The sequence below is a fragment of the Cannabis sativa genome, chromosome 4, assembly GCF_029168945.1.
Source record: "Cannabis sativa cultivar Pink pepper isolate KNU-18-1 chromosome 4, ASM2916894v1, whole genome shotgun sequence".
In the NCBI taxonomy this organism is placed as follows: domain Eukaryota; kingdom Viridiplantae; phylum Streptophyta; class Magnoliopsida; order Rosales; family Cannabaceae; genus Cannabis; species Cannabis sativa.
Genome location: NC_083604.1, coordinates 82,439,022 through 82,452,953, shown reverse-complemented (window position 1 = coordinate 82,452,953; position 13,932 = coordinate 82,439,022). Strand labels below are relative to the sequence as shown.

Here is a 13,932-nt window from a genome sequence, read left to right as displayed (position 1 = left end):
AATAGAAAAATAAAATTTATAATAAATTTTTTAATATACAAAAATATTAAAATATATAAGAATTAAAATATTACACATTAATTATTATTCAATAAACTAATTATTATCCAAAACACAACATAAAATTCATAAAAAAAGATACTAATATACTAAAAAAAATTCAAACATAAATTATGAATTATAAAATATTACTAGAAATATAAGATAAGATACTAAACGGGTCTCGTCGGGGCGGGGCGTGTGATCCCCGTCCCCGTTCCGTTTAACATTCGGGGACAAAAAGTAATCCCCGTCCCTGTCCCGTTCCCCATTTAGACGAGGAATCTCTGCCCCTAATGGGGCGGGTCCCTGCGGGGCCATCCCCGTGGGAGAAATATGCATCCCTAAACCAGACGAGCTACCATAAAGATAACTAATGCTTTTTTTCAATATTCTTTAACTTTTTTTCTAAAATTTTACCATAAAATAACTCTTTTTTTTCCTTTTTTTTTTTAAAGAAAAATCTATATTTTTACAAATTTATACTTTAAAACCAATAAAATATAAATTCCCCCCAAAAAAAGTCATTTTATATTTTGAAGTTAAAAGTTGGTTTAACCAAACGCGGCCTTATCGATTACCCGCCAGAAAATGAGAGTTGGGAGTGGGAGTAGGGCGCGAAGAGTGAGAGAACCACAAGAATGGCGAAAATGGAGGCCTCACCTTTCATCTCCATATTCAAATCCAATGCAACATACCATTAATAATAATATTATTATTATTATTATACCCAGCACTTTATGCATTTTCTTCCCTCATCTTCCACTGAAGAAGAAGAAGAAGAAGAAGAAGAAGAAGAAGAAATGGGTTTCAATCTGTACAGATAATCTCTTTGATTTCTCGAAATGGTAATCTCCTACGATCTATCTATAATGATTTGATTTGGTAACTGATTTTATAGTTAAGAAAATTGTGTTATTCAAATTTGTTGATTTTAGCAGCATCTCAAAATGATTTTGTATTTGAATAATAATTCAAATCTTTGTTGAGAATTTGAATACCAATAATAATTCAACATTGATGCAGGGCTTGCCGGTTAATATTATTGTTGGTTCTCATGTTTGGGTTGGAGATCCAGAATTAGTCTGGGTTGATGGACATGTTTTAAACATTGATGGAGAAGAAGCTGAGATTCAAACTACCAATGGAAAGAAGGTATAATTTTTTATTTTTGTTTTCTTTTTAAACAATTTCAAACTTTTTGATTCATGGTAAATTTGTTCATTATTTTTTAGGTTGTTGCAAAAGTTTCAAAATTATATCCGAAAGATATGGAAACTCCTAAAGATGGAGTAGATGACATGACTAAATTATCATATTTGCATGAACCTGGGGTACTGCATAATTTGGCAACCAGATTTGAGATGAACGAAATTTATGTAAGATTTACTCCAATATTCTGTGCCTAATTACATTAATTATGTTTATATGGTAGTGTTGGTGATGTGATAATAATTTGACATTATGGTGCAGACTTATACCGGGAACATTCTCATAGCCATAAATCCATTTCAAAGCCTTTCCAATTTGTATGATGCATGCATGATGGAATTGTACAAGGGAGCTCCATTTGGAAAACTAGGTCCTCATGTATTTGCCATAGCTGATTTTGCGTATAGGTGAACTTTATGCACTTCCTACTTTTGTTACTTTGAAAATGAGGTTCATTGTTGGCTTAATCATATTTCTTTGAACAGGCAAATGATTAATGAGGGAAAGAGCAATTCTATTCTGGTAAGCGGTGAAAGTGGCGCTGGAAAGACCGAGACAACTAAAATGCTTATGCGGTACCTTGCCTTTGTTGGTGGTCGTTCTGCATCTGAAGGAAGGACAGTTGAGCAACAAGTTTTAGAAGTAAGCTGGATATATTGAATACATGATTGCCTTCTATGTTACAAACTTCAATTGGTTTTAACCATTTCTTTTCTTGGCATTGGCATGGTGCAGTCGAATCCAGTTCTTGAAGCATTTGGCAATGCTAAAACTAGCAGAAATAACAATTCTAGGTGAGAAAATTATGAACTTAATTTCTTGCTTCATGTTAAACTCGACATGCTCAAAAATCTATAGATACTGATCTTTAGAATGTGCTTTGCAGTCGTTTTGGGAAATTTGTGGAGATTCAGTTTGACAAGCAGGGAAAAATATCAGGAGCAGCCATTAGAACTTATCTTTTGGAAAGATCTCGTGTTTGCCAAATATCAGATCCCGAGCGCAACTATCATTGTTTTTATCGTCTATGTGCAGCTCCTCCTCAGGTAGATGACCTTTTCTATTTTGTATTGTCTATTCCTGATAATTACATTCATTTAACATATTTCAGGTCTTTTTCAGGAGAAAGAGAAATATAAATTGGGGGATCCTAGATCATTTCATTACCTTAATCAATCTAATTGTTATGAATTGGTTGGTGTAAGTGATGCTCATGATTATCTCACAACCAAGAGAGCCATGGAGATTGTTGGAATAAGTGAAAAAGAACAGGTAAGAAAGTGAATTTCGAAGGTTGTTTCGATCCTTAATAAGTGTCACTTAAAAGCAAATCCAAGAGTAATTTCTCTTTGCCAGGATGCAATTTTCAAAGTTGTTGCAGCAATTCTTCATTTGGGCAATATCGAATTTGCTAAGGGAGAAGATAATGATTCTTCGGTGGTTAAAAACGAAATGTCGTTATTCCATCTCCAAATGACAGCAGAACTTCTCATGTGAGTACATGCTTAGTGTTTTCCTATAATTTAACTCTGTTGTGAACTATATTTGTGTCCTAATATTACAGGTGCAATCCCAATGCATTAGAAGATGCACTTTGTAAGCGTATAATGATCACGCCAGAAGAAGTTATTAAGAGAAGCCTCGATCCTGTCGGTGCAACAGTTAGCAGAGATGGCTTAGCTAAGACAATATATTCTCGTTTGTTTGATTGGTAATTATATCCCTTTACGGTTTGTTATTACTCAGAGGTTTATGTCATTCTTAATTCCTTTTTTTTTTATTTGGTAAATGTTCAGGTTGGTGGACAAAATTAATGATTCCATAGGACAAGATCCTTACTCCAACTGTTTGATTGGTGTTCTTGATATCTATGGCTTTGAAAGCTTCAAAAATAATAGGTGACAATAAATTATATGAAATTTCTGTATCATAATGATGTTTATTTTGTACCGCGATGTAAATTTGACTCCATATATTTCAATATCCCATCCAGTTTTGAGCAGTTCTGTATTAATTTTACAAATGAGAAGCTGCAACAACATTTCAACCAGGTACGAGGTTAGTCGCTTGACAACCATAGCTGTAACTCTTTTTTCGAATGTACATTCTTGATGTTATTGTGTAATACAGCATGTGTTCAAGATGGAGCAAGAGGAATACATAAAAGAGCAAATCAACTGGAGCTACATAGGATATGTTGATAATCAAGACGTGTTGGATCTCATTGAAAAGGTGTCCTTATCTGCTCTTTTTTTTCTTTGTTGTTTCTTTGTTTTTAGTTATGTATAGCAGGAAAAAAAATCTACTTGTAGCTCCTACTGAGACAAGCATTATCGTATAAAATTACATAACTTAGCTCTCAAGAACTCCTTCACGAGGGCCCCGTTGTCATTTCCTCAAGACAAAATATTGGCGGCACACTCTGTTTCATCCCTATGAAAAATCATATTGGCTTCATGGTCTTTTTGTTTGATTCTTTGAAGTCAAGTGTGGCAGAGTTTTTTATATTTGTACTTGACTAGAATTCTTGATGAATGTTGCATATCTATATAATCATTTGGATCATTTTTCAGATTATTGTGTCATATAAGTAATGATCAACAAGTGAACTACTGAGTTATTTGCTTTATTTTACCCTATCCCTTTTATTCATTTTCATTTTTGCAGAAACCAGGTGGAATTATCGCTTTGCTCGATGAAGCCTGGTATGATCTCCTTGTTTGTCAATGCTATTTGTTCTGATTGTGATATGCATATACACATGGCTATGCTATCTATACTTTTTTACTCGTTTAATTTCTGTATGGAGTAATTTTTAACATTAAAATTAAGTTGTTTTCATTATTCAGTTGTGCTTTCTTTGCCAATGTTTTCTTTTTAAATATCATTTACCTAGTTATTGTTAACTGGACCTTAATAATCATTTGCTTGTAAATTGACAAACTGTTTTTCTTGTTAAACTTCAATGTTGAGTTCAAGGATGACAATTTAGCATATTTGTTGTCATGGATACAAAATCAAATTGATTCTGCTATTAATTTTTTTGACAATCCAAATCAAATAGTGGTATTGTGCACTTTCTTTTATATTCATATTTTCTTATATGGAAACATGTTTTTTTTTTCACAGTATGTTTCCAAAGTCAACTTATGAAACGTTTGCACAAAAGCTTTATCAGACTTACAAAGATCACAAACGCTTCGTGAAGCCAAAATTGGCTCGATCGGATTTTAGCCTATTGCATTATGCAGGAGAGGTGACTTTAGTTTCTGCAATTATAAACTGTTATCTTCGATTTTCTGCTATTGAATTATTTATGCATTTCAGTGCTCTTTCTCTAGGTTCAATATCAATCCGATCAATTTCTTGACAAGAACAAATATTATGTTGTTCCCGAACATCAAGATTTGTTAAGTTCTTCAAGATGTTCTTTCGTATCTGGTTTATTTCCTTCGCTTTCCGATGAGTCAGCTAAATCTTCCAAGTTCTCTTCTATCGGTTCACGTTTTAAGGTTACTTAATTAACTATCATCTTAATTAATTAGCAGATTTACCACTTAGGTGAAATTTTATATCTGACTTTGTTATATACATACATGTAGCTTCAACTTCAACAACTTATGGAAATATTAAAGTCTACAGAGCCTCACTATATTAGATGTGTTAAGCCAAATGATCTTTTGAAACCCTCAATTTTCGATAATACGAGCATCATACAACAATTACGTTCGGGTGTAAGTAATCAGGCCAAATTTGTGTTCTATTATTATTGTTATTGAGTGATGCTTGTTCATTCACTTTTATCGTTATTGTTACAGGGCGTTTTAGAAGCAGTAAGGATAAAATGTTCGGGTTACCCTACTTACAGGACTTTCTTTGAATTTCTAAGTCGATTTGGCATCTTGGCACCAGAGGTTTTAAAAGGAAAGTAAGTATCGAACTTTATTTTATTCACTTTGTCATCTTGAAAGTCTTAGGTGAGTTTAGTTGGAAAGAATGAAATCATAGGAAAATGAATAAGAATAGAATATAAATAGAATAGAATCAATTTGACAATACATGATAAAAAAATTTCTTTAACCATTTTGCATTGGAATGGTATTTACTTCCATTTAAACACAGAATAGTCATTCCACCAAATAAAGGAATGGAATGAAAATTAATTACTTTCTGCTCTATTCCATTTCATTACCTCCAACCAAAGGCTACCGTAGGCATGTTTTTTTTCTTCTTTTTTCACTTCTTTCACTTGTTATTGCTTACGATAAATACGAAAACTTTACCTAGCTGTGATGAGAAGGTTGCGTGCGAACAGATTCTGGAAAAGATGGGACTCACTGGTTATCAGGTAATAAAGCCATCAGTGTCTTTAGACTTGCTGATGTTTAATGGAGCACTGAACTGAGTGGTTTTTGCAGATAGGCAAAACAAAGGTTTTCTTAAGAGCCGGGCAGATGGCAGAGCTAGATGCACGCAGGACAGAAATACTCGGGAACTCTGCTAAGATTATACAACTGCAAGTTAGAACAAGAATAGCTCGTAGAAGATTTCTTTCTATGCAAAAGGCTTCAATTGATCTACAATCCTTTTGGAGAGGTGAGTTTGCATATAGAGGATTCTTTTTCGTTGGAAATGTTAGAATGGAAAGTAAAACCGTCCTTTTTATAGGTAAAATGGCGCGCAATTCATACAAGACTAAAAAAAGGGAGGTTGCTGCAGTCAAAATTCAGAAGAATTTACGAAGAACCCTTGCCAGAAAAGACTATAAGCAAATCAAGTCATCTGCAATTGTTTTGCAAACTGGTTTACGGGCAATGGTTTCTCGTGATGAGTTTAGATTTAGAAGGCAATCTAATGCAGCCATTGTTCTGCAGGCCTCATGGCGTCGTTATAAAGCTTTCTCAGATTATCGGAATCTTAGAAGAGCTTCAGCCATATCTCAATGTCGTTGGAGAGGAAGAATTGCCAATAGAAACAATAACAAACAAGACATGGTAGGTTGCACATTTGGGTTATTTGCGGTAATAATACTCAATTGTTACACTTTAATGCCCAAATCTTTTGTTTTTGTGTGTGGTAATAATACAAAAAGTTAGTATTTTGTTGCAATTTGGTACCAACCGTTAATTTTTTATTATTAAATGATGATGTGGCAACATTATCTAAATCTATGATGCCACATCTTTGTTTTAACAACAAAATTTAACTGTTTCTACCTAATTGGAACAAAATATCTAACTTTTTGTATTATCATTGCTAAAAAAATATTGGATATTAAACTGCAACAATCGAAAAGATTTGAGTATTATTGCTGCAAATATCTCTATTTATTTCTTTATTATTAAATTGCAATTATTGTTTTTTAATTTGAAACAAAAATGTGGTACAGATTGATGATATGAAAGAAGAAAAAGAAGAACAGCCAACAGAAGTACACCGTCTCCTACAATTTAATCCTAGTAAAGGCGAAGAATCAGATTTGATGTTGGACTGCCAGGTTGCTCAGCTAGAGATGGAATCATCTGATCCTATTGTCGAAGAACCTTCTAGTCTCGAAGATGCTAGAAGGGTTGGGATCCTAACTGCTGAAGTAAAAAATTTGAAGGTAAAATAATGAATGTTACTTAACCGCCACCATCTTCATAATGATTGTAATGATTGCACAATTTCTGTTGTTAAACAGGCCATGTTAAATGCGGAAAGAAGACGAGCTGATGATTATGAACTGAAATACAGAGAAGCCCATGAAAATAGTGAGGAAATGTATAGAAAATTAGAAGAAAGTGAAAGAACAGTTGATAAACTCCAGGATTCCTTAAACAGGTAGCATTTGCAATCAAGATTGAAAGAAAACAAGTTATAATAACACTTTTTACTAAGTCTCATAATTAAGTGTTATCTTATCTTTCTCTCTTATCAGAAATGAATGATTTGACTAATGCTAGATATGATTTAGTGTGTCTCAGGATGATACGTTCCATGTCAAATCAATTTTCCGAGCTGAAATCGATCTTGCGTACTGCTTCAAAATCATGTTCAAACTCCGGGCTAACTATTAGACACAACGAGGTTGAAGCTTCTTCAAGTAGTTCCGAATATTCATTTATTGACCCGGATTTCACTTTTCCAGTGACAAGCTCAACCTCGATTCCAAACTCTGGTCAGTTATTCGTTCAGGACATTTCCTCAGATGTTTCAGGTTAGTTCATCAGCTTATAGTAAAAAAAACAAGAACCCTTTTGCAAATTTACAGTGTGAAAATAAACAACCATAATTTACACTGTTCGACCCTATAAACATAGTAAATTCAATGTAGTTATTTTGCAAATTTATACATTTAGTTTGGCAAATTTCCCATTTTATTACCTTTGTTTTCATTTATTTCAGGATCTGAAAGTGACAAGGAAGGAGCCTTTGATGACTATTTCTAATCAATGGTGGAGATCTCTAGTGCTGTAATTTTATCTCCTATATATACAAGACACACAGAGTAGGAAAAGGCACACCTTTCACTTTAGTTCTTCAAAATATCATATATAGGTAAGTAAATAGTCTCATTCATTATATTACTTAGTTACATATGTTAATTAGCAAACATTTTTATAAGTATAGTGAATTAATTCATTGTGGATTACTGCTATACAATATGCATGGCCATGAAAGAAAAGTTCAACAACCATAATAATAATAAAACTTCTTTCTGCAATACAATATATCTCAACATTTATTTATACTATGTTTTGTTTGGTAGACAAGAAAAGTGGAAAGTGAGTGGTCCCATTAATTTTTTTTTGGTCTCTTTTTGTATTTTCTCAGCTCAATCCCCATTAGTGATTTTGTATGCATGGCCATGGATGGAGAGTGATCTTATAATAATAATAAAAAAATGATATATGTACTTTATTAGTGTTAATTTCCCATACTAGAAAGAAACTACACATTTTGATGCCAATGAGGATGAAATGCATTTGCTTTTCACATTTTTAGTGTCACTTAAAGTATCGTAGTGACTATGAGGGGGAATAAAATGTAAATATAAAATTTAAGGGGCTAATACATATTTTTTTTTAAAAAAAAATTACAAAATTATAACCAAAAAAAGTTAAAAAAAAAAATAAAAATTGTGAGGGGGAGGGAAGGCCTCCCACAACTCTCAAGTATTATAAAATATCACTAATCAATTATAAGATGCTACCTTTAAATGGTTCTTAGTATTAGTATTTTATAGCAATGCTCTCTCAATTTATTTTCGTATAACAATTTATTGATCAACTTTGATATGCCAAATTGATAACAAAAGCAAATCATATTTTATAAGTTCAATTGAACTGACCAAACTGATTGATGGACACTTTTAGTTCTTGAAATTTTAATCTTTGTCATTGTATATTCTTTAAACATATTCTTTATTGTATTTTAGATACTAAGGGCCAGTTTGGCACAGCTGTGCTGTAGAAAAAAGCAATTGTAGCTGTGCTGTGAGGAAAAACAGCTGTAGTAGAACTATGAAAAAAAGCTGAGCTGAGTGTTTGATAAATTATAATTTTTAAAGTGTTGTGACTTGTTAAGATTCTATTATAATAATGATAATATTTTAATCTAGTTCTTTATAATCACAAATATATATATATAAAATATGTTATATAAATTTTTTATTTTTTATATATTTTTAATTATTTTTTTATAGTATAAATTTATATGCATTTAATAAAAATAATTTTTAATATTTTTAAATTATATTTTTATCACTTGTAAAAGATAAAATTATAGTTTATAAGAAACATAAATTATAATTGTTTGTTAATAATAAAATATAAATATAAAATATTTTTTAAAATAAAATAAAAAATAAAAAATTTAAATATTATTTATTTTTAATTTTTATTTTTTATAATATATAATAAATAATTAAATAAAATTTTAGTAAAAATAATTTATTATAGAGTATTTTAATCAAAACAGTCTTTTTAAAAAATTGGATTGTACCAACTTTAGTTTTTAGTTATAGCTTTTCCATAAATTCTTCAATAAACTGTTTTTTAACTGCTTACTAAACACCTTTTTGTCACAGCTTTTTTGAAAAACAAAGCTGTGTCAAACGGGCCCTAAAACCTATAAAAAATAATTAAATATAGTACATTATTTATTATTTAAAAGATTATTGTTATCAAAAATACAAATTAACAAATTAAAACTTACATATAAAATCATTTATATTTCCATAAAACAACAGATATCATTTTTTTTTATTTGATAACCAGATAAAAAAATAGGTATTTACTATACAATAAACATAAAATTTTTGTGAAAAAAACATGATTTTTTTTAGAATAAAAAGAAATTACCAAAAAAAAAAATAGAAAGATTATTACAATTTTTCAATAAACATAAATTTTTATACCATAAAAAAAGTTAATACCTGATTTTTTATTTGAATTTAGAATCAAAAGAAATCACCAAAGAAAAAAAGGAAATTGCCCAAAAAAAAAATCTAAAGAAATTATTACAAAACAATTAATTAAGAAATACGGAAGAAATCTAGAGGCGGAGTTATTAACGAATTTACTAAATTACCCACTTAAGGCATGACATAGAGTATGCGTGGTCATGGGTATTTTGGTAACATAAAATTTCAACGGCTCTTTTTCGAAAATGAGCCGTTGTAAGATTTACAGAAAGAAATCTCTGGTGTATTGTTTTAGGAGATGATAAAAATCGTTTCTTTACATCTTTAAACCCTAATTATTATGTATATATAAACCCAATTACATCACTCGTACAATTCAACTCAATCTCTCTCTCTCTAGCTCTCTCTTTCTCTCTCTATTGCTTGCGATTAACGTTCTGTGATCACCAACCAGCGCTCGATTTTTGATACTCATTGCATTGTTTTCTTGATTTTCGTATACTAATCCCTGTTTTTGCAGGCTCGAATCGAATTTTCTTTGTTCTTAAATAGTTTGATTTCGATTATTATTGTTTTTATTTTTTGCGATATATATTTTTTTGTGAAGTTATGGATGCAGGATCTTCTTCTGCTTCATTGATGAAGACACGATCTCGTTTCCCTCTTCAAGAACAGTTTCTTCATAGAAAAAGTTCTCGAGAAAATGTAAGCATATCAATTCTTGATCATCATTTTTACTGGGGTTTTTTTTTAGTTTTATTTGAAATCGCTGAAAGGGTTCTGCAATTTGGATTTTTTCGTGATAATCATCACTGGGTTTTTTTAGTTTTGTTCGAAATCGCTAAAAGGGTTCTGCAATTTGGGTTTTTAGGGTTTTGATTGTGGAATAAGAAATTTGAATATTTTTAGGGTTTTTTTTTAAATAATCTTGATTGATTGGGGTCTGAAATAATTTTGAATGTTTTAATTTGGGAATTTATTGATTTTTTGATATTGTGGTCTTTGAAATCATATTCTCATAATTTCAATTTTGGGGTGCTTGCTTTTTAGCTTCATTGATCTTTATAGTTTTAAGGTGTTTTGTTTTATGTTTGAACTTCTATTGATTGGTTTCTCTTTGTGATTATCAGCTGGACAGGTTCATCCCAAACAGGTCAGCAATGGATTTCGATTATGCTCACTACATGCTGACCGAGGGAAGAAAGGTTAAGGAAAGCCCGGTAAGTTCATCTCCAGCAAGAGAAGCCTACAAGAAGCATTTGGCAGAAACCTTCAACATGAACCGAGGTCGGATCTTAGCTTTCAAGAACAAACCTCCTGCCCCAGTTGAGAAATTCCCTTGTGAGTTTGCTTCTGCACCGGTGGAGAGAGCAGCGAAACCCAGGCGCCACATTCCTCAGGTGGAGTTCTTGTTCTTGTTCTTGTATTCAATCTTATACTGATGTTGTTAAGTTATATGCTTAATTTAATTTGGTTGTGTGTGATGCAGTCTTCCGAAAGGACATTGGATGCTCCTGATCTTGTAGACGATTACTACTTGAATCTCTTGGATTGGGGAAGCGCAAATGTGCTGGCAATTGCTTTAGGAAGCACAGTTTATCTGTGGGACGCTACAGAAGGCTCCACTTCGGAACTTGTTACATTTGATGATGAAAGTGGCCCTGTTACAAGTGTTAGCTGGGCTCCTGATGGAAGGCATATCGCCGTTGGACTTAACAATTCCGAAGTTCAGCTGTGGGACTCGGCTTCAAACAAACAGGTACATCTTTTGAAACGCCTTTATTTTCTTTTTTATTTCCCTATTTGTTTCGATTATCTAATTGTGCTGTGGTGTATTATTGTTTTTTCAGCTGAGAACTCTGAAAGGTGGACACCGAGCTAGGGTTGGTTCACTCGCGTGGAACAATCACATCCTCACCACTGGAGGAATGGACGGTCGAATCATCAACAACGACGTGAGAATCCGATCACACATTGTGGAAACTTACCGAGGCCACGACCAAGAGGTTTGTGGGCTTAAATGGTCAGGTTCGGGCCAGCAGCTAGCTAGTGGTGGGAACGATAACCTAATTCACATATGGGATAGGTCAACCGCTTCATCGAATTCAGCCACTCAATGGCTTCACAGGCTGTCGGATCACACTTCTGCTGTTAAAGCTCTTGCCTGGTGTCCATTCCAAAGCAACTTATTGGCAACCGGTGGAGGTGGGAGCGATCGTACCATCAAATTCTGGAACACACACACCGGTGCGTGCCTCAACTCGGTTGACACCGGGTCACAAGTATGCGCTTTGTTATGGAACAAGAACGAGCGAGAGCTTCTTAGCTCTCACGGGTTTACTCAGAATCAGCTCACTCTATGGAAGTACCCGTCGATGGTTAAGATGGCTGAGCTTAATGGCCATACCTCTAGAGTTCTTTACATGGCTCAGGTAAATTAATGATTTTTATACAAAGTATTCAACTTTTTTTTTACCTTGGTAAACAAGATTCTGAACCGAGCATATTTTGTCTGTGTTTTCAGAGCCCGGATGGTTGCACAGTAGCTTCAGCAGCAGGAGACGAAACGCTTCGGTTTTGGAATGTTTTTGGGGTCCCTGAAGCAGCTAAACCTGCTCCGAAAGCCACAGAGCCTTTTGCTGGTCATTTGACCCGCATTCGATGAGGAGTTGTGAATAGATTTTGACAATTCAACTTTGTTTACAGCAATGCAGCAGCAGCATAAACCAGAAGAGTGTATATTCCTCTCTATACTCAAACCAGAAGAAGTTTGATTGATGATGATCCTTTTGAAGAAATAGAACAGTTTCAGCAGTGTGGATATTTTTTTGAACAATACAATTTAAATTCAATGTGTATTTTCCAATAATCTTATCAAATTCAATATAATGTATACAGAACAACAGTTTGTTGTGTTTCATATTTTTCTATACAAATTTTGTCTCTGATTCAATTTATTGTCTCTGTTTCTCAATTTACCAATGATCTGAGTTTCCAATAGGAATCTTCTTGGATAGCTTCTTGTTTTGGATAACTAAAAATTATCATCAAGTCTATTTTATTGAGTCATGAAAAGAAACAAAAATCATAATTTATTAGGCATATGGAGAAGAATCCAATGGTGTTTTGGAAGGCTCTACTCAACTCGAACTCGGCCGTGTTCGAGGATGATCTCTCTCCATTGGGCTCCCAAGGAGAATAAGGCTAAGCAAAATGTTGATCATTATGGCTCGAAAACAGCTAACATGATCAGATTGATGACAGAGGAAAAGTTGTGAAAAACTAAGGCATGATTGGCATGATTTTTTTCATCCTTAGGTCATTTTTCCAATTTTCATTTCTTTGTCATCTATGTTTTTTTTTGAAGTAGTTTCAACTTGCTGTGAGTTTTTTCTCTGTACAAAACAGCTCATAAAGGGCTCGTTTGGAACGCTGTATTAGGTCGTATTGTATTGTATTGTATTATATTGAATTGTATTTTATACAATATTTTTATGTAAAACTATATGTGGTATTAACTTTTATGGACACCTAAATGTATAATATTTTAGTATAAATTAAAGTTTAACATAGTATTATATAAAAATATGATATATAATCCAATTCAATATAATACAATACAATACGACCTAATACGGCGTTCCAAACGAGCCCAAATACAACACTTGAGGCTAGCTCAAATGGTCATATATGATAAATAAACGCTTAATTCAAATAAATAAATAAAAAAAAAGAACAGCACATAGTACAAAACTATATTACTTATATAATAATGTATAATTTTTTGTTGGATTGAGCAAATTTGGTGAAAAAATCTAAGCACTAGGCCAATGTAATTTTTAATATATTGTATTATATTTATATATAGTTATCAAACAAGGTATATATAGTTGTAGTAAATCTCAATTAATATACGTATTTCTTAGAATTAATTTATTGTCACTATAAAATTAGTGCAATATTTTAGTTACAACATAATATCTTTATAATTAAATGTGATTTTTAGTTGTAATAAAAAATAATTTGTAACTAGAACATAGTATTTAAATATAAATTGTCACTAATTTAGTTTTTGTTACAGTAAAAATACATTTAGTCACAAAAATCACAATTTATTGTGACTAATATTTTTGGTCACGAACCTTTTAGTGATAACATATGATTAATGATTTATAATTAGTCACAATATTTTTATTTTTAGTTACAAATTTTATTGTGACCAAACGTAAAAAAAATTATAGTGTTTACCAATAACAAGTTTATAACATTTTCCT

The 13,932-nt window shown here is 32.2% G+C and overlaps 2 protein-coding genes across 2 annotated transcripts; both read left to right on the top strand.

Annotated features, from left to right (window-relative positions):
* The first annotated feature begins 1,059 nt into the window (after positions 1-1,059).
* LOC115715240 (myosin-9) lies at positions 1,060-7,957 on the top strand. Its single transcript, XM_030644078.2, has 24 exons — positions 1,060-1,194; positions 1,275-1,418; positions 1,513-1,658; positions 1,737-1,893; positions 1,987-2,045; positions 2,138-2,297; positions 2,374-2,523; positions 2,608-2,744; positions 2,816-2,962; positions 3,048-3,149; positions 3,245-3,302; positions 3,382-3,483; positions 3,919-3,956; positions 4,381-4,507; positions 4,593-4,763; positions 4,854-4,985; positions 5,070-5,179; positions 5,539-5,599; positions 5,670-5,847; positions 5,920-6,245; positions 6,641-6,856; positions 6,935-7,074; positions 7,218-7,450; positions 7,639-7,957. The coding sequence occupies exons 1-24, from the start codon at positions 1,060-1,062 to the stop codon at positions 7,680-7,682; spliced, it is 3,273 nt and encodes a 1,090-aa protein (XP_030499938.2). The 3' UTR covers positions 7,683-7,957.
* A 1,893-nt stretch (positions 7,958-9,850) lies between these two features.
* LOC115714327 (cell division cycle 20.1, cofactor of APC complex) lies at positions 9,851-12,611 on the top strand. The gene is made up of 5 exons (XM_030642991.2): positions 9,851-10,363; positions 10,789-11,058; positions 11,148-11,417; positions 11,509-12,090; positions 12,183-12,611. Exons 1-5 carry the CDS (start codon positions 10,268-10,270, stop codon positions 12,321-12,323), a joined length of 1,359 nt encoding a protein of 452 aa, XP_030498851.1. The 5' UTR covers positions 9,851-10,267; the 3' UTR covers positions 12,324-12,611.
* Positions 12,612-13,932: the final 1,321 nt, after the last annotated feature.